Below are 21674 nucleotides of genomic sequence, written 5' to 3'. Positions count from 1 at the left end.
TCTAGGTATGTCTAAGTCGTAAACCCAGAAGTAACCTCCACAACATCTGTAAACAAAGCACCAAACAAAAACACAGCTTGGTTTCATGGTTTACACTAGAATTCCTGATAGGAATGAAGCAAGAGTTTTAAAATGGCAATATAAATAAAATGAGAACTCTAGAGAAAAGACATGGAAGGAGAATAAATATCTCTGTAGAAGAACTACAAAATCTTACTCAAGTAAGAAACTCCTTAAAAATTAGAATGCAGCAGATCAAAATCAATGATTCAATGCAAGAAATATTAGAACAATTTCAAAAGACTAGAAAAAGAAAATGTAAGTTATCTCTTATCGAAAATAACTGAGAAAACAGGAAAAGGAAAGATAAAGAATCATTTGACTTCCTTAAAAATCACCCTCCCCTCCACTAGAACCCCCATACTCACTACCCCACTACCTCAAAAAAAAACCTTATTTCAAGACATCATGAATAACAACTGCTTGGACCTATTAGATCTAGAAGACAAATAGAAAAGATGTAAAATTCCCAGGCACATCATGGTCAAAATCTAGGTCAAGGAAAAGAATGCCGCAAGCAGTCATAAGGGGAGTTAGTTCAAGTACCAAAGAGCCCATAGTATCACATGAGACTTGGAAGCTAGCTCTATAAATGAGAAGGCTTGGAATACAATATTCACAAAGGCAAAAGATAAAGACTTACAACTAAGAATAACTTGTCCAGAAACTGTATGGGACTTTGGGCAAGTTATTTCACCTTTCTATGGACCTGTTTCATTCCCTACAAAATGAGAGAGATTGGACTAGATGAATTCTAAGGTATCTTGTAGCTCAAAAGCTATGATCCTCAGACCAAAGATACAGTTGGAAAAGTCATGAACGACATCTTTGTCTCCTTCCTATTCAATGTAGACCACATCTAAGGTTATCAAGTGCATATTCATGTGACTTACATGAATGACATGGAATCATCATATAACAAACATGCATCGATCCTTCTACACCAATAGCACATGCTTAAAGAGGACATTCTGGTGCTATACATAATAGATGTTGACATTATGACATACACAACATTATCTGAAGCAAATGAATTCCAAATGGACCTTTGATAAGATAAGGACAGGTAAAATCTGTGATTTCATTATAAAAGAAACTCCTTATGAGGAAATTACCTCTACTAATTCCGGGCAGTATCTTCCCTGTGATAGTCTTAAGAGAGATGCCTAGAACTGGGAGAGGTTAATCAATTTGCTCAGGGTCAGACAGTCAATGTATCAGAGACAGAACCTGAACCCAGGTCTTCTTGTACTGAAGCTGACTAGCACCTTTCTATTGCTCATAAGTAGTTTAAAATGCTATGTAGCCTAGGGGCTCGATACGTTCCTAAAGCTGAAGCAATGGACAGACAACATTTTTTCCACTTATAACTTTCACATCTGAACTACTAACGAGACAAAGGCACTAAAAGATTGCTCTTGGAGAAAAGAGCAAAGGCAACATTTCTTAGGTCTTAATTTGCCTTTTTGTTTAGACCTCACACAAACATCTGAATAAAAAGTCATTTATTTAGAAAGAAGACAGTATTTAATTCCTTATAAGTCTTAGACATGCAGAAGAGACAACCAAAAAGAGCTCAAAATGGATCTAGTCTATGAAGAAAGTGGCTCACAAAGGCATTACTTCCAGCATGCAGGAAACCAAGAGCTCCAAGGAGCTGTGATCAGACTCAACGGTGCCAGCTTCTAAATTTCTTCACATCAACCATTTCTGGCTTCACTGAGTCGATATAAGCCTACCCTCACGACAGAAACAACAGAATCTATTTTCTTACATTTCAAGGGTTTTTGCACATATATCAACAGCTCACAGAGATTTTAAAGCTCTGGTGTGACTACTGTGTTCCTATATGAATGTTACCAGGAATTTTATTTGTCATGTGCTCTCACCTCAAACCCTAATAACCAAATCACCCATTTTTCCTTCTCCCCAATTCTTTTCTCCTTACCTTCTTTCTTTTTTATATAGTAACATAATCAAGAGACATGCAGTAAGGACCACCAGTAGTAGGCTGAGAATTGCCCCAACTGCCTGACTTCTTCCAGAGAGACCCTTGTGATTCTGCCCATCTTCATCTCGATCATTAATAATTTCCATCCTAGAAGGAAGAGAAAAGGTGATATCACTTTGACATAAATTATTTTTTTTTGCTTTTTAAAAGTCTACCCTAAGGATTCCTACCCAATAAATAGCTTCATTTTGATTCCTAGGGGAAATTTTTGTATCCAAGTGACAGCACAAGCTTGACCATGTTACTCCTCTGCTCAAAAACGTTCAATGGCTCCCCCTTATCTATAGGATAAAATATAAATTCTTATTTTGTCATTTAAGGTTCTCCATGATCTAGGTTCCACCTACCTCTCTTTCCTCATTTCTTACTATAGCCCTTTCAACATTTTGATAGGACCATTATTTACTAGGGTTTCCCCTACCACCATCACATGGGTTAGGCTAATTTTTCTGACAGGCAACATAAAGCCAGTCCAAGGACTTCATTGTTCCAGGGGGCCAAGGCATCTCTCATGTAGCAGCTTCCTTGTGGAATCTGTCCATATTGATGTACGGTTTCTTGGTCACTGAAGGGCATCAAAAGGACTACATGGAGTCCGAACCCTTAAGACTACATCAGTCACCATACTTTGCCCTGCTGACCAGACATGTTTCCATATGGAGGCAAGGGGGATTATGTCTACCCAAGACAAATGCTTCAGTATCCTGGCTGAATAATCTTCTTATGCTATAGCTAAGTAAATCTCCTCTTGTTAACCAATGAATCACTTGCGATTTTCATTTGGTATGAAAATTGGAACTCAACTAACAGAAAACTCATTTGAATCAAGTCCATCCATCGTATATATTCTAACCAAATTGGTCCTCTCCTGCCTCTGTGCACGTGCACAAGCCTTCACCCACGCTCAGAATGAATTTTCCTCCACATCTTCCCCAGCTGAAATCTTTTTCTGTCTTCAAGGCAGAGTTTAGGTAGTACATACCTCCTCCCAGATGAAAGCATCCTCTTGTCCTCTTCAAATTGGCTTCTACAGGTCCTTTGCTCTTAACACATTATACCTTGCATCTTGCTTATCAATGTTTATGTCTTCTTTGTATATATCGTTTCTACATGTCTAGCTAGTTTCCCTGAGCATGGCCCTATCCCCAAAGGCAGTATGATTTGGTTCAGGAATATCAATCAATTATGTTATAGTCAAGGACCACACAATTACCATCTAAAAATTTGCAACCTGTACCTGTGGGGTGAAATATACTAACTGTTAAATACTTAAGGAAAGCCTCAGCAAAAGAAAATGCTAAATACTAAGGTATTTCTTGCCACCCAAATAGTTATTGCTGCCAGCATTAACAGAGCACAGGGAAGAGGCCCTAATCCTTAAGAAGCTGCTCTACAACAAAGGGAGAATTTTATACAACTAAGTCTAAAAAGCAAAGTATGCTCAGAAATTCTGTGTAGAGGCAATTAGGAAAGAAGTCTTGAAAGAAAGCAGGTATTCACATAGTTATTATTCTTTTAAAACCCTATTTCCTACAAGAAATATGGTATTGTAAAAAGATCATCGAATCTAGAGTCAGAAGATCTGGATTCAAATCCTGCTTCTGATACCCAAGTAAAATCACTTGATCTTTCTGTGTCTCAGCTACATGTATAAAACATTTGGATTGGGCAAGATGATTTATAAGGCACCTTCCATCTCTAAATCCTATGCTCCTAACTGCACAGTTTAAAGCATTTTTTGTAATTATTTCATGATTCTCCAAAAAATCAAGCTGGAGGTCCACTGATGATCCACTCTAAGGCTTCATGGCAGTATGTATAAACCACTCTTCTGAAAGCTATGTAAACAGAGCACACTTCCAATAGATCCTACCAAGATGGAAAGGCTTCAACAAGTATAGTCTGGAAACAAATTGTATGCCTGATGACCAATGACTAGCCTACTTCATTACCAGACTGACAACTGGGTGATGAAAGTTTTCTTCAGAGCATCTCACAAAGACATCCATGGTTGAACATGATGCATGCCTATAGACACTGTTATACTGGGCAGGCTGAAGTTGGTGGGAATTCTGAGGTTCAGTGAGCTAAACCAATCAGGTATCTGCACTAAGTCCAGGAGGGAAGGAGGAAAGACAGGACAGATCAGGCTGATCAGCACTGGTGCTGGACCCATGAGTAGCTGCTGCATTTCTAGATTAGGAAGTATAGGGAAAGCCAGAATAACAGCAGCAGTAGCAACAACAGTTTTCAAATTTTTTAGTCTTGGGACCACTTACTCTCTTTAAAAATCACTGAGGACCTCAAAGAGCTTTTATCTGTGTGAGTTATATCTACTGTTATTTAGCACATTAAAAATCAAAACTGTACTATATGTTAGTGTAAATAACATCTTTATGAAAAATAACTACATTTTCCAAAAGAATTTAGTGAGAAGAGTGGCATTGTTTTATATATTTTTGCAAATATCTTTAATGTCTGGCTTAAAAGAAAATGACTGGATTCTCATATTTGCTTGTGCATTCAATCTTTTTCAATATATTATTTTCATTAAAGTAAATGAATAAAATCCTATTTCACACACATATGTAGTTGAAAAAAAGAGGAGCACTTTAATAGACAAATAACATCTCAGTATTATTAAGAAAAAATTTTGACCTTCAGGATCCTCTGAAGGCATTTCAAGAAGTCCCAGGAGTCCCTGGACCACACTTTGAGATCTCCTGCACTAATGCATAGGAGGGCTGCAAACTGCATCTTTTAAGGGAGTAAACACACTGATAAGATATTTGAAGTTAAGCATGAAGTATATTCAGAGTGCATACAAGATATGAAGTAGATTCCACAATATCTAAATCTAAGACAACTATTCCAGTACCTTCTCCTGGATTTCTAATGGTATCATTGTTCTCCTAGTCACCCAACATAAAGAACTTGAGGTCATCTTTTGATACGGATAGTGAAGAAAGGAGAGGAGTTAATTACTAAAATCTTGTTGCTTTTTCCTTCACAAAGCCTTCACACTTAATCCTCTTCCCTTCTCTTCCTTTCATTTCTGTCGCATTGTCACCACCCTAGTCCAAGTTTTCAGTGCCTATCATTTTGATGGCCTAACTGGTTCTCCCTCCCTCAAGTTCTTTTTGCTATCTTTCATCCTCTAATGACTGAAACATTAACTTTCCTAAAGAATCCCATCTTAACTTAACCATGTCATTTCCCTGCTCAAAAATTTCAACAATTTCAACTGCCCAACTCATGTCTTAAGTCCTTAAACTGGCATTCAAAAGTATGGTCCTAACTTTATTTACACACATACACACTTTATGACTTAAACTTGACTACTAGACATTCCGTGAATATACTGTGCCCTTTCTCATTTCAGTACCTTTGCCTACACTGTTCTTTCTGCCCCAAATAATCCCTTCTCTGTACTACCCCATCTTTCAAGGTTCAAAATAATACTACCTCCAACAATAAGACATCCCTGATTTTCCAAGTTTTTCAGAAATAATCTCTTTTTCCTTTGAATTCTTAATGCCCTTTAAAAATTTTTGTTTCTTTTATTTATGGCATTTATTACATGATACCTTATAATACATGTAGTTCTTAGAAAGAATCAACAAGAGAAGCAACTGAGAAGTTTTAGAAACATGTGGAATGTAGAATGACTTGGATGTAGTAAGGCTAAAATCTGCACCAGACAATGAAGTTGATAGTTTTGGGACAGGGCAGTGGGGATGAGAGACCATAAAGCAAGAACACTCAAACTTGACTCCTTTTGTTCTTTTGTTCATATCCAATCACAAATGTGAAATGTTTTAGCAATTGTGGATCTGGCAGGAGTCTAAAAGAGGTCTGCATCCCCCCACTCCCTTGATACACACGTTTACAGTAGAGCAGAAATGGGTGAACTGGATCAACAGAAATAAAGTACATGTTTATGTAATGCTAACAGTAGAGATTAGTCAGGAGGACAGATTCCTCTTGGTCTTTCAAAGTCCCACAGTAGATGTGTTGATTAAGCACAAAGACCTAGTTTCTATTCTCCTTTCTATCCCCCAACGCTGCCTAGCAAAGGGCCTTACATATGGTAGGTGCCCAATTATTTATCAACTTTTGTTTCAAAGTCAAGTTAACAAAAATGGAAAGGGACCATCTAAGAGTTACAGGGAAAAAAAGAAAAAACATCACTTACCCTAGAGGGCACACAGCAGAGGTATACCATGAAAAGAGGTACTGACAGTCTGCTGTTTCATGACTAAATTCAGGGATACCCTCCTTCACCAACGGGTCACAATGGAAAAAGATGGTAGAAGAGACAAATTTCGTATTATCTTTTCCACACTTAGAGGAAGAGGAAAACACAACATCTAGGTCATCATCTAACAAGAGAAAGGAACACATATTTTTGAAATGCTTTAACAACTTTCATCATTTCATGTTTTCCAGCTTTATTTAGTCTTTCACAGCTATAATTACAATCCTTCAAAATTACTTTCTACTCTGGCTTGTTGCAGGATATCATCAGTAATTGGAGAGTAATGGTTGAAAAACAAGGCTTTGAATCCATCATTTAAAACTCAATGGCATGTTAGTTCTTTCAGGACAGGGACTGTATCATTTTTTATCTTTGCTCCCCAGAACCTAACACAAAGCCTTGGATAGTGTTTAGTAAATTAAAAGGAAATAGAGGAGAGGAAAATACCACTAGAATGAAAGTCAAGCCCTGGTTTCAGTCTTAGCCTTGTGCAATCTTGGGCAAATCTTTTAGCTTCTCTTGAGTTGCAATTGCTTCATCTATGAAATCATATGATTGAACCTAATCACCAAGATTCAATACAACTCTAATATCTTATATTAAAAAAAGTAAAAACCTTCCTTTCCACTATAGTCTAGTCCCCTAGTCTGTTTAATTGTAGTAGGCATTATGTTCAAATACTCATTGGCACCTGTGAATGCCTTGTTAAGTTCACCTGTACCAACATTACTCCATTTTTTGGAAACCAAAAAATATGTATATTCCAGACCATCCAGCTTGGCATTGCTATCTACGATAGGATCAATGCCAAAATATCACAATGCACCTTCAATAAATAACCTGACAAAAGTATATTTTTTTCATTCTTTCTCCTCTAGGGAAATGTATAAGCCTAAATATAATATACACTTTATATTACCTAATAATAGAGCTGGCTGATTTGCTGATAAACAAATTTTCTTCTGAATATATTATATTAGTGTTAATAGCAAAGCCGTTATTAAGTATTATAATTCTAGTTCACAAGTTTAGTGAGAAATTAAGAGAGAATGAAATCCACTTGAGACTTGAAACCCATTTTGGGAAGAAGATACTGAGAAGATTAAGAGTAATTACCTTGAATGTAATATCGAGTTTTATCTGAAGACCCAACTTGTCTACCAAACTGCTGATCATTTGTTTTAATCTGACATATGCTAGCTCCATAACACAATGGATTTGCTGAATTTGTGATAGAAGAAAGTTGAATTTCATACATATAAGCATCTCCATTAGGTCTCATATCCCCAGAGGCACTGAATAACCTGAAATGAAAACAAAATATATCGTTATAGCGTCTCTAATCCCTGAAAAGCCACAACAGCCACACCACAGGAGTTGCCTTCTAGTCTTGCTCTAGTCTTGCACAACAATGGTTGTGGACAGTTCAGCACATAACCAAGAACCCTGACAGGGTGCTGTGTCTTACAACTCTGTCCAAACTTGGTAGTCTGCTCTTTCATGACCAGTTTCAGTGATACCTCTCCTTCTCCTAATGCAAGTTCAAAGTAGAAAAAAGATAGCTCCAGAGCCACATGCTTCACTTTGTCTTTTCTACACTGGAAGGAAGAGGTAAACAGCACCCAGGTGAACATACAACCCTAAGAATTTCTCTTAAGGCATGAGGTTCCTTATAATGCCCTAGCACTGTCACTACATGGTCATTTTTATAGCCTTAAATATACCTGGCAGGTGTTCATACTCTGCCTTCCCTCACTCTGGCCAGTGCGTTGATCATTATTAATAACCTCCAGAAACCAAAAAAGACTATAGAAAAATAAATTTTCTATGAACTATTAAGCATAAAGGATGAATCCTTTTCTTCTTAACATCCCAAATCCCAATAGCCTATGTGACAGATTATTTAAAAAAATCTTCTGTTCTTCAACCCTACTAATATAAGGGAAATGTTTTTGTTATATGGGATAACTCCCTGGGGATAGAAGAAAAGACAGGGCAGGGGGTGGGGTGGATTTAAGTGATGTAAAAACAAAAGATATCAATCAAAATTTATTTTAAAAAAGACTGGAGGGAGTAAAGAAGGGGAAAAATTTTTCACACTGTAGAATTCACCATCTTTGGTGTTAAACCTAATAGTTCAGTAATGCTTTCTCCCATAATAAGGAAAAATATAACTACCCCTAGCTACAGTAACTAAAACACAACACTAAATTTATCTTGCTTTGCTCTATGCTGGTGAATTAGTGGTTTAATTTTAAACACATTTTGGTACTCAAAAAGAAAAATATTTTACTTACTTAAAATAAATATCTCCTAGGCTGAGACGCTTGTCATTGACAGGATTGATGATGGTCCCATTCACCATTTCCACCTCCTGTGGTTTCACTGCACAGGCTGCACGAGTTTCCCACATAATGTAATATGTACAGTTCTCTCTATCAAACCTAGAAAGGAAAATGAATATATCATGAACTCGAATGATCACATTAGCCTTGGGGATTGTTGACTCTTAAAATATAGTTTATTGAGTGCCTGAATCAAACTTATTTGTTTTGAGAAACAGACTAGGAGAGTGTTCACCCTTCATGAACTAATACTGTCAGATAATCCCCAAAGTTTCCTATGCTAATTCATAATTTTGACATCAAAATAAAGTCAAGCTAATGAAAGATTGGTAAAATCCTCTTAATGACACAATATTCCATCTATACAAGTAAGAGGTATTTAGGGAAAGGGACCACACAGTATGTTGGCATTATTATAAAGTATGCAAACGTTTTTAAAACTACAAAAATATATGTTTTAAAATTTAAAAAATAGTACAAAATTCAAAAGAGAAGCCTATTTGCTTTTAGAATTCTTGGTTTTGGTTTTTGCAAACTTTTCAGAAATTTGAATCCTTTGAATTTGTTTAATCCTTTGCTATTTCTGAATTTTCTCTTTCCCAAACCCACAGAAATTCAAGTCATGGCAAGCCCAAGTTATTTGACTTTACTTTTTCCAGCTTCTTGGAAGCAAAGATATATAAACATTAGCTAACATACTCCCTCTGCTGGCCAACTTCCTCTTGACACAATTCATACATGGTAAATCAATCACTCAAAAAGCATTTAAGTACTTATTCTGTACCAGGCACTGTAAAGACAAAGACAAAAATTCTACAGTCCAGGGCCGCAAGAAAATTATATTTTACTGAAAGACACAGTCTGTAAATGCTCATAATTAAAACTATGCAAGGTGATTTTAGGGGATAGGGAGACAGACAATCCTAGCTTAAGAAAGACTTCTTCATATAAGAGGTAGCACTTGAACTAAGCTTTAAAAGAAGTTAGTGATTCCAAAAGGCAGAGGTGAACAGGAAATATATTCCAGGAATAAGTGACAGCCTATATAAAGTACAGAGACAGGAGACAAAATATAGTTTACAAAGACAAGCAAGCAAACTGATTTGGCTGAGCCCCAGAATAAAAGAAGTAATGTCTATCTAATAAGCCTGAAAAGGAGGAGGAGGCAGGCTGCAAAAGACTTTAAATGGCAAACAAAGGAATCTATATTTGATCCTTGAGGCATTAGGGAACACCAACTCCTCCACAACTTTTTGTATTTCTTCCACCACTCACCCACCCCCACTCCCATCTCTACCAAACCTCAGCTATTAGTATCTTCCTCATAAAAAATTACCTTGTATTCATTTTGTGTGTATCTTGCTTATACTCATTTGTGTATGCTTTCTCCCGATAGAATGTAACCTCATTAAAAGTAGGGAATGGTTTTTTTTTCATCTTTATATTCCCAGCACCTGGAACATATTAGGCATTTAATAAATGCTTGTTGTAGTGGGTTTTTTTTTTTAATTTTATTTGTCCAATCAGCAAATGACTGGATATAGGAGTGGGAGAGGAGAGAAAGTAGGAGTTGGAGACATCTATAAAATTGTGAACCTGGGTGACTGGATGAGTGCCCTTAACAACAATCAGGATATTAAGAAGAGGGGTGGAGTGGGTTTGGGAAAAAGATCAGTTCTGCCTTGGGAATGCTGAGTTTGAGATGTCAATCATACAGTGGGAAATGCCCAATAGGTAGCTAGTGTTCTAGCCCTGGAGCTCAGGAGAAAAACCAGAGCTGGGTATATAGATCTGTGCATGAGGAAGAACTGGAAGGCTAGTCCAGTTCTTTAATTTTGTAGATAAGGAAGCTTAGAGAATCACACCACTATTTACCTAAATGCACCACTGACATTTCAACATAGATACAAGGTTAAGAAGGACTTCAGAGGCCATGTTACCCATTTTACATAAGAAAAAACTGAGGCCCAAGGAAGTTAAGTGACTTGCCCAACGTCATAAAGGTCAGATCAAGTCAACAAGCATTTATTAAACACCTACTATGTGCTACTGGCTCTAAACTAAGCACTGACAGTATCAGAGGTAGGATCTGAACCTGAGGTGCTTTCCTGCACACAGTTTTTGTGAATATTACCTAATTAAATCCAGGGTTTGAAATATCCCACGAGAGTAATTTAAACAACACTTGCCTTCATACCCAGAGTTTGGGGATGGAGGTGAGGGTCTAAGATGTCTAGAAATGAACAAGGTAAGTTTTACAAAGTATATATATATTTTAAGAAATATAATTCTAAGATTTATTACTTTCTGGACCCAAGGCAGCCGTTTGAGGCCAGAACCACTGAGAAAATTCTTGTCAATATACAATTTCCACAATCCTATTCTGAAAAACAATTCAAATCAAAGCAATCCCTACCTCTTAAGTGTGGGCTTCCCAACTGTCTTTGCACATTTTAGCTCTATAACTGTAGTGGCAGTCTTATTTCGCCTGCATTCATAGCCATTTGAATAAGTTACAAGGACTCTGTCACCTGCAATAGATTAATAATTTAATTAAGCAATATTTCTAGTACACTGCAGAAAAAAGGACTTTAGGGAAATATACACAATATTAACAACCAAAACAAAATTCTGGCATGCTAAAGAGAAACTCATAACCATTGGTCTAATATTTATGTCTAAAGAGTCCTAATAAAAATAATTAACTCACATTAACATCATAACTCTCACATACCACTCTGAAATATTTACTAAAGATGAAAAAATTAATTGTTCATTTTGAAGAACTTCTGGGGGAACTAAGCTACTTTTAACATGTAGTCCTTGGCCCATTCATTTATATAGAGAAAAGGTTTATTTCAGTGACCTTAACTGAGCTCAAATCTTCTTTACAAGTGTGCAACATGTTAAAAACCTAAAATCTTTGCCCTTCTTAAAAAAAAAAATTACAAGATTCTGTATTGGATGTGATTATTTGATGCCTCTTTGAAAAAGGTCCAGCTTTAATGGTCTTGACAAATTGATGAATCTCATTTTTTTTAATTTGCATGAAACATTTAATCTGCTTTACACCCCTACTCTACTGGATAGTACGTACATGAGCCTCACTTACAGTGGTATCTGTCCTTCCCAATCTAAATTTGTTTACACTAAAGTCAGCTTTTATCATGACAGTCATCCAACCTCAATACAAATACTGAGGTTCTTAACCTTTTCAGTGCCATGGATACATTTATCAGTCTGGTGAAACCTAAGGACCCATTCTCAGAATGATGTTTTTAAGAGCATAAAGTAAAATACATAAAATTATCAAGGAAACCAATCTTATTGAGATGCAGTTATCAAAATATTTAAAAAGTAAGCTCAGGGAGCCCAGCGTAAGAAGCCTTGTAGAGTTAAAGGAAATTATTTTAGATATATGGTAAGGTAGGTCTTTCCATTGCAGTCCTCTTCTGATGATGTATCCCAGCATCAGAAGGGACTTGATTCCCACAGGCTATGCCAGTGTAATGCAGACTCTAGCAGAGCTTACACTGCTGGAAGGAATCAAGAGCAGGCGCAGCAAGGAGCGGTTTGAAGATCGGCTTAGCTAAGTTTGAAGAAGCTCATCATTAGAGGGAGTGTTGGTTAACAAGTGACTGATTTTTTTTGTTGTTTTTGGTCACAGCAATTCAAATGTAGAGAGGTAGAAAGGTTATGATCTACACTGATGGAAGAAGTTTTTACACAGATAAAAATCACAGAACTTTTGAAGTAATCAAGTTGAAAAAACTAAGACAATACAAAAATATATCTAAAAATAAATGTTTAGCAAGTTTCTGGGTAATCCTGTAAACTGCTTAAACAAATGTATATTTGCAAAACAGTTCTAGGACCTTTATATCTCATATAAGCCAGTTAAGCGAGTGGAACCAATATGGACTTCAGATGAACAGTAAATGACATGTGTCATTTATGGAATAGTAGTTCCCACTGCCTCCAGACTTAAAGTCAGATACTTGGGGCCACTAAACTTTGAGTATGGATTCAAATTGGACTAGGACTTCAAATGAGCTAGAAGACAACAATGGTTCACTTGATATGCAAAGCAGGTATTAAGAGTCAGTTAAAGTGTGAAAGTATAAGTGTACAATTTTTGGAAATCTTTCACAGACCTAAAAGACTGTCACAGATTCATTGAGTCATTTCGTTTTACAAAGATGGATGACCAGAACTTTAATCAATCGTTATAAGGATACAATAGGATTACCTGTCACATCTAGCTTCTGTGTATGAACAAGTCCCAAAACCTGGACAGTACCAGTTATACTCTTTTTGCAGATGCTCGCCCTTTCAGGGCAGCCAGAGGGCCCTTTATATATGCTCTGACACAAGTTAATATAGTACCTGGAAATCAACAGAAGAACATTGAGGAAAATGCAGTATGATTATTCTAAAGACACTAAAGATTATTCTAATGCACTAAGAAATGTACAAAATGTTACTCTCTTGAATTTTCAAAAAACTAAAATCTTAAAAAGAATTATAAATTCTTATAAACGAAAATTATTTGGTAAAATTAATTAGGATTGAAATTTTTTACAAAGAAAAAAAGAACTCAATATATTGATATTCTCTCATGAAATTTGGAAGAAAATACTCAGTTTGGGAAGTAGATTAATATTAAGACATCATACGACTGATACACACACACACAATTTTAAAGACAACCTAGCACCCTCGTGGACAGTAAAAGTTAAAATACTTTCAAAAAACCTGAGCAATACTCTCCAAGTGATTTGATTTTCATTTGAGGACAATAGTCCATATTCTACCTATTAGGACAGCTCCCCCATTAACTTAAGGAGCATTTATTTCCAACAATATGATGGAATTCAAGCACTGTATCCACCAGAAGATTTATGCTTTGTTCACATTAGGTGATTAATAAATACTTGTTGTATCTGAATTACAGTTAAAACTGAAAACAAACATTCTCTATTACCAATTAATGAACTTGAGATCAAGCAGTTTTAAAGTCCATCTAACACTCTACTGCTACTCCTATCTAACAGATGTTAAACAGAAATCTCTACTCACGAGGTACCATCATGGACAAACAACCAGGACCCAGTAAGAGAAGAAAGCAGTCGCAGGTCATAGGTTTTGTGTTTCTGAATGAATTTACAATCCATCTTCTTTGGGGGACAGACAACTTTTGTTTTCCATTCAAAAGTCACCTCACATCCACGGGTCTCACTGAAGACTTGTGGTGTCCCAATATCAATATTTTCATCACAGCTGAATATAATTGTAGATGATCGATAGCTATTTGCTGTGGAGAATAATGTTCATGAAACAGATTATATTTTGGGCTTTCCTGATTTTAAAAAAAACATCTAAAATTTACTACAAAATTCAGAATTTCTCTGTTCATGGAATTCCGAAGACACAAAAGTCTATGCTATTAATCTTGCAAGGAAATACATACAGTCTCCCTACTTCTCATCATGTGGTCTTTTGTTATAAATTTAACTTTATTATTTAACATTTCTTAGTAGCTTTGAGGACATCAAGAAGAATGGTGGGTTTTTTTGCAAAAGTATATGTAGATTAATGTGGAAATATGTTTAATATGATTGTACACATATGGCTGAAGATCACCAATGTTCTTTCATGGTCACAGGCAACATTTCGACTTACAAAATCTGCAATATCCCCATTTCTGATCTATGTCATAGTTTGCTGTTGTGGCACACCAAGGTTTTGCTTTATCTTCTCTAATACAATCATAGTAGCTCTTTTCATGATAGATGAAAGGAAAGACACAGGGATCACCTTGTTCAGTTTCTGAAAATAAATACCACATATATAATTACTATAAAAGTAGCATATGGCCCATGCCAAGGGGTTAGGTAGGGTTTGGAATGTAAGGCAGGAATTAATAACATTACCACCAGTTATAGAAAATCATTCACCTAGATAGTAATAATTACAAGTTGTGGTCATTAAATGTAAAACATTCTTCTGCATATAGTGCTACTGAGGTGATATTTTAAAATGTCTATATTAATTATGACTATTCCAAGAAGTTATATATTTTATCTCCCAATTTCAAAAAAAAATTTAAATGGGTTTGGCAGCTTTCAGTGTTTGGTGTTTTAAGTTCCCAGTTTTCTAATAATTCCCATAATTTATGTTTAAATTATAATATACTCCCATTATAATGACTCACCTGGAGGACACTGATCACCATTTAGATATTTTAAAATAACTGTTTCATCTTGATGTCTATAATCCAAACTCATTGATGCTAGCCGTCCAAAGGAAGAGGCCTTACTACCTGAGAGCAAGCACACCCCTCCATCTTTACAGCTCCCTTGAGGATCACTATTTGCTGCAGAACACACACCCACATTGTAAGTATGGGGTCCGTGAGTTACCTAGATAGACAAAGGATACTTCATGGATTACTACGAAAATACATCCTCAGTTATTTGGACTTTGCTACTGAATAAACTATCTTTACATAAGGCCATATATGTTGAACTACCTTAACATATGCACCCCTCTCACCTTTGTCACAGTCTTGCCGAGGTCACACCTTTGTTCCTTCCTACCAGAGGTTTACCTAGATGTGTTATTGCTATGGACAGGTCCTTAATCTAATCAGCCATCACCCATGGCAAGTCTGTCAAGAGCCTCTATTGATTTAGGATCTCTGCCTCCACTTTTATCATTCAGATTTCTCCTCCTTTCCTCTCCTTTGTTTCCAGTCCACCACCAAGGCTTCATAAATCATGCAACAGAGGCACACCCAGCTATCCACAACCAAGGCCTTAAGTCTGCTACTTGTATTGTCTTCTTTTACCCTGAGCTTTCACACATTAGCTAAGATTGTTCCATCTTTTCTAAGTCCCAGTGTACCTAACTGAGACTCCTTAGCAATAAGGGTGGGAGGCCATGTACATGTTTCCAACCTCAAAGAAACACAGATGTCTATTCCAAAAGTTGATCCTACAAGTATAACTTTTCAAACTCTATGTCAATGAATTTGATCACAACACTCAAGGCCCCCAATGGACAGACACATCACTTGGAAGATACTGCTGCAACTTAAACATCAATGACATTGGCAAACGACAGCAGGGCGTACACAAAACATAGTTTGTCAAGGCACAGGTGCTTCTCAAGTTGGATTCCCCTTCCCTACCTCTAACCTCACTTCAACTTTCTGATGAATTAATTGTTATCTACTTAATCTTTTTCAGCAAGTTGGCCAAAAGGCCAGAGAGTCAAAGAATTTAATACATTAAACTGCTAGCTAACATTTGACACACTCCACATGTGACATTAAATATACGCAGTAGCATCTAATACCTAATTCCCCATCAAATGGATATCTACCACTGGTCATTATATTTAGAAAGGGCAGGAAACTGGTTTTATTCCTCAAAACTCTGACATCTTTGTAGTAGCTTGACTTTCACAGCCCCTACGTTAAAATTAGCCACCACCCTCAGAAACACAAGAAGTCATATACATCTATAATAGTGAAAACTATTCCAGTTCTGGAGCAAAGGAATAATGAAAAGTTTTTGCTACCTGTGGTGATCTATTTGTTTGAAAATACTAAATATATTACTGATAAGGGGACACTTAAAAATTCCAAAGAACTCTATATTAGAATTATAGTTCTTTCAAAAATATTTGCATTCACAACGCATATAAACATATATGTCAAATTATATCTATATATTTACACACGGATACAGATATCTATATATTTACATATACAGATAAATATCTATATATATATGTATATATATATATATCTATATCTACACATGTAGATAAATAAAAGTTGATAATGACAAAGATTAAGAATATTACCTTAACTGTTTTTTTAGAAAGACTGGACAAGTTAAAGCTATAGTATAGCTGTTCATCTGTCACTGAACAGCCCACAGTTTTTACATCATCTGGACATACGATGGGAGTTTCCCATTCAAACACATAATCACAACCACTGGTTCTTATTATCTTTGGTGACCCCTAGTTAAAAAAAAAAAAGAAAATTTTAACTTCATAGGAAATGTCATAAGTTTCTTTAAATAGTACTATTATCCTAGATGACACAAAATACACAATCTGATTTATCAAGAGATCCTAACCACATTTGAGATAGACCACAAGGTAAAATAAGCAGAAGTACAGTGCACTGCCTACCAGAAGGTATTACACACCTGTTCTTCTGGGTACCAACAGTACCTGTTTGGCATATCAACAACAGCAAGATGGCACTGGGGACAAGGACCCAGGGCCAAAGAATGTTCCATAGCTGCAGGTAACTTGGAGTAGGCCTTCTCTGAAGCCCAAAAAATCACCCATGACAACTGCAAGGAGTTCCATAAAGGTCTCTTTGGAGCAATTCACTAGTTACCTGGAACTACCTACATAACTCCAGGGCATAATTACTAATAATTTTTAAATGCTACTTTACATTTATTCAGTGCATAATGCATACAAAGGGCTTTCACAAACATCTCACTGGATCCTCAAAACAATTCTATGAAGTAGAGAAGGCATCACTTTGCAAAAGGAAAAAAATGGCATTGAATTACCTATTCAATATCAACTCAGCTATTAAGTGGTAGGCAGTGCTCCAGCCCAGGTCCTCCAGATCCTTAGAGAGCAATGGCCTTTCCACATTACATCACACTACCCCAGAAACTTACAAGTCTGGATCAAGAAATTGAGATTTTAAGTAATCTTTGAAGGGTAAAAGAAAAGGGTTGTGAAATAGAGGTTGTCATTGCAAAAGACAGAAACAGCTTACTTCTGTTTATAACTAAAGTTACCTCCTCTACCAAAACATATGAATTTGTTATTTCTAGAATCTAAAGCCAATTAAAACAGTAGAAAAAGGTAGAATATACTCATTAGGCCAAATATTCTATTTCTGTCTGATGGTAAAGATTTCTTTTCCACATGATCTATATTCAATTGCTCCTACATGGTACACACCATTCAGGAAGGAAAGAAACCACAAGGAGAAAAATACTTCAAATAAGCCCCACAAACCTGGAATATTCAGTCTCCAGATTTCTAAAGGCAAGCAAACACTGACTTGTTGCCAACATGCAGCTACTCCAAGACTCAGCCATAGTGTTCCTACGTGTAATCCTAAATGAAGCATAAAGCCTCATTTATCTAACACTGTGAGAGAAAGAAGTGTCCCACATAAAGGAACTTTCTAGATTTACCTCTCCAAATACAATTTGAATAATTCCAACCTTTATCGAAATCTTTCTATAATATTCTTCATGGTTCATCTTCTTAGAACATGCTAAACACAACTGAACCTTTTCTTAATGATTCAGCATTATAAATGACAATTTTTAAACTAAATTAAAATATATTAAGAACCTCAGGAGCTATGTGATGCTATCTGTCCCTACACTAAACTATTCTTTTTCAGCTTCTTATTAATGTGATTTTTTGGAGGGGAGGGGGGAATCTCTTCTCATTATTACTGCCACTCTGTCTAAAAGTGTTGATAACCTTCCCATTCTAACTACCACCCCACCCCACCCCCAACTTGTCTGATATTCTTGCCTGAATTCACTCTGGATTCCTGGGAAATAACCAAGCTTTTTAAAAACAGATATAAAGGATGAAAAGATAGATTTATATCAAAAGACCCGAGGCCCTCTCCTGAGAGTAAAGTACATGGATTTTGACTGTAAATTCTGCCATTCAGAGTGGTCTTTTTTGCTTACTTCTGGGTCTGGGGATTTGTTCCATAAACTTGTTTCCTGTGGACAAGTCAATTAACTTAAGCATCAGTTTCCTCATGTGCAAAATGTGAATAATAGAACCTATTTTTCTCGATTGTTGTGAGGAATACATTTTGTAAACCTCTTAGTTCTTTAAAAATGTTTTGTCATTATTGTAACAAATGGCTAATGTTGCTCAAGATGGTCCACTGGCCAAGTAGTACCATGAGGTTATTGGGTGTTTAAGAGCATAAGAATTATAGAACTGGAGTTGGAAGCAATTTTAAAGGTAATCAAATTTAATCCCTACCCAAAATATGATTACTAAGAACATCCTTGAAAAGTAGTACCACAGTTTCCATAGCTAGATCACCAGTGATGGAAAACTCTGAAATTTGCATTAGTATAATTTTTTAAAAGCATTTCCTTATGTTGCTATTTAATGGCTGACTCTCTGTGGCCCCATTTGGGGTTTTCTTGGCAAAGATACTAGAGTGGTTTGCCATTTTCTTCTCTAGCTCATTTTACAGATGAGGAACTGAGACAATCAGGGTTGAGTGACTTGCCCAGGGTCACACAGCTAGGAAGTGTCTGAGGCTGGGTTTGAATCAATGAAGAAGAGTCTTCCTGATTCCTGGCCCAGTGCACCCTCTGGCTGCCTTATTTCCTTATATTGGGCTAAAATTAAACCCCTTGGTTTTACACTCAAGATCCTGAGCTCTAAAATACACTGCTACTACTTTATTCATAATTTACAATGACAAAGTTTTCTGTAGTAAAGAGTGATATTTGTTTTTCTATTGCTAACTTGTTCATTGTTCGCTTCCTAATTATTCTTTCCATCCTTGAACTAAAATCATGAATTTCATGAATCAGAAGAGATTTTAGAGATCAGCTAGTTCAATTCCCTCATTTTACAAAAGAGCAGAGAGGTTAAATGATCAGCCAGTATCATCTTAGAATCGGATTTGGAGCTGGCAAAGAACTTAGAGGTCTTCTTATCCAACACCTTCATCATACAGATAAAGAAACTGAGGCTCAGAGACTGGACTCTAGGTTACTCACAATTGTAATAAAGTCTTAGGTTCTCTGGCTCCAGATCTAAGCACTCATTCCACTGTACTCCCAGTGGCTACAGAGTTGATTGGTAGCAATGTTATCACATCTGCAGACTCCCAGCCCAGTGATCAGGACTAGACTTAACCAAAGTAGAGCAGTTTTACTGGGTTCTTTTTTTTTAAAGAAAAGGAAAGATAATATCCTTACACTGTAAATATACATTATGCCATGCATTTGCGACACCAATAAATGAAATGTTAATGTTTAGGCCATGAAAAGAAGTTGCTTACCATATTTATTCCCCTCTTACAATGAAATAAAATAATTGAGGAATAGTTAGCACTTCTATCTAAAGGACATGGGGTAGAACTATCAAAAGTGATATAAATTTCATTAGTTGCACGATTAAGTTGTGGAGGTCCAGTGACACGACCAACATCCTAAGAGGTAAGAGAAAAAACAATCAGCTCAGGAAAACAATTTCTGAAGAGAGAGCTGAAGTATTAAAATAAAATAGCAAAAAAGTATATACATCTATGAATCCATGTGCAATTAAGACTAGAATGTTTGCCACAGAGAGATCACATGATGCTACCAGAATATAAAGTTATCAGTTATGATCTAAAAAGTTGTTACAACTGTTAATTATTTCTATTTGCATATCACTCTCAAAGAATTTAAACTGTTAAATATTACTTCAAATGAGCTCATAGCTCTTATCTATCTGGCTACCCAGAAAGATGTTAGGTTACAAAGGGACTTAAAAGCCAAATGAAGAGTTTATTATTTCATCCTGAAGGTAATACTGAAGGAACCATTGGAGTTTACTGAATGGGGGGAGGGGTGTATGCATGTGTTTATGTGTGCAAGCGTGATAGGGAGAGACAAGGTCAGGCCAGATCTGTGTTTTAGAAGATCATTTTGATAGCTGAATGGAGGATGGACTAGAATGGGGGAGACTAGAGTCAGGGAACCCCAAAACCAGCAGACTATTGCAATGGTCCATGTGTGAGGAGATGAGAGCTGGCACCAGGATGGCAGTGTCAGAAGACAGAAGGGGGAGTATGAGAGATGGTGTGAAAGTGGCAGAAATGACACAATAAGAAGTCAAAGATGGTACCTAGGTTATAAGTTAAGGTGATTGGGAGGATGATGGTGCCTTCAACAGTAAAAGGGTAGTTAATAAGAGGTAAAGTGGTTCAAGTTTTGGAGAAAAGATAAAAAAGTTCAGTTTGGGACACATGAAGTATACAGTTCAGTTCACAAATAAAACTATCTTTTACATCCATCTTTTACAATGGTATTTAGTCTCTCAAACACTGCAAAAATATAGAAATAAAATGCTTTTTAAGACTTTTTTCCAGAAATCATAACCTGAAATAAGTGAATATGATTACTAAGAATGGTCAATATTAAAAACCTATACATTCATAACACTGTAGAAAATCAAAATACAATATATTCACTTTCCTGCAAGATTTATTTATTAAAAGGTCTTAATAGGAGTTCTTAGTCAATAAAAAACACTTGCATTTCACAGGTGTTTTGAATTGCATGTCTTATACTTCACATTAAGGAGTTAGGCTCAACAAATATCATTTCCAGGCCCTATGACTCAGGGATAATGACAAGTGAGACACACACATATTTAGACACACACACACGTATACATATACAAAGATATATACATATAAACAGTAGGTGACTCCTTAGCCTTCTCTCCATGTCAAAAGACACAGTATGCATACCAGTTTTATTTCCATAGAGGCTATTAAAATTATTTTTCAAACTTGTATATGTGATACTTACTATAGGAGAGTCATCAAGAGGAACCTTACACACTGCTGCTCCAGCAGGACAAGAAACTCCATGGATGGGATTCAGAGCCTGACATATGTTAACATAGAAATCTGGCTTGGTATCAGATAGATCGTCATTTTCATTATAGGCTTCATAGCCACCAGTTCGGTGGATCAAAGGACTGAGGTCAATAACAGAGCTTCCATTTTTCACTGAACACTGCTCCTGTTGCAGGAAATTTGGGTCATGTTATATATCAGCACATCCAAAGACATAAAGCAGGATTTATGTCAGAGGATTTGAAAACTCTACAACATAAACACAACTCTGAGCTAATTTTTTAAAAAAGTTTCACCATCTGTTATCTTCACCATCTGTTATCG

The 21674-nt window shown here is 36.2% G+C and overlaps 1 protein-coding gene across 1 annotated transcript in view; it reads right to left on the bottom strand.

Annotated features, from left to right (window-relative positions):
- Window positions 1-21674, bottom strand: part of IGF2R (insulin like growth factor 2 receptor) — a 158003-nt gene that overhangs the window by 4426 nt on the left and 131903 nt on the right. The window contains exons 35-46 of the mRNA XM_072643845.1: window positions 21301-21516; window positions 19782-19931; window positions 16547-16708; window positions 14889-15096; window positions 14357-14503; window positions 13754-13988; window positions 12924-13060; window positions 11091-11205; window positions 8627-8773; window positions 7446-7633; window positions 6267-6453; window positions 2009-2158 (exon numbers count right to left, since the gene is read on the bottom strand). Coding sequence (XP_072499946.1) covers window positions 2009-2158; window positions 6267-6453; window positions 7446-7633; window positions 8627-8773; window positions 11091-11205; window positions 12924-13060; window positions 13754-13988; window positions 14357-14503; window positions 14889-15096; window positions 16547-16708; window positions 19782-19931; window positions 21301-21516 — 2042 coding nt within the window. The remainder of the gene's footprint in view (window positions 1-2008; window positions 2159-6266; window positions 6454-7445; window positions 7634-8626; window positions 8774-11090; window positions 11206-12923; window positions 13061-13753; window positions 13989-14356; window positions 14504-14888; window positions 15097-16546; window positions 16709-19781; window positions 19932-21300; window positions 21517-21674) is intronic.

The sequence above is a fragment of the Notamacropus eugenii genome, chromosome 2 (assembly GCF_028372415.1).
Source record: "Notamacropus eugenii isolate mMacEug1 chromosome 2, mMacEug1.pri_v2, whole genome shotgun sequence".
NCBI lineage: Eukaryota > Metazoa > Chordata > Mammalia > Diprotodontia > Macropodidae > Notamacropus > Notamacropus eugenii.
This window is presented reverse-complemented; position numbering and strand designations above follow the sequence as displayed.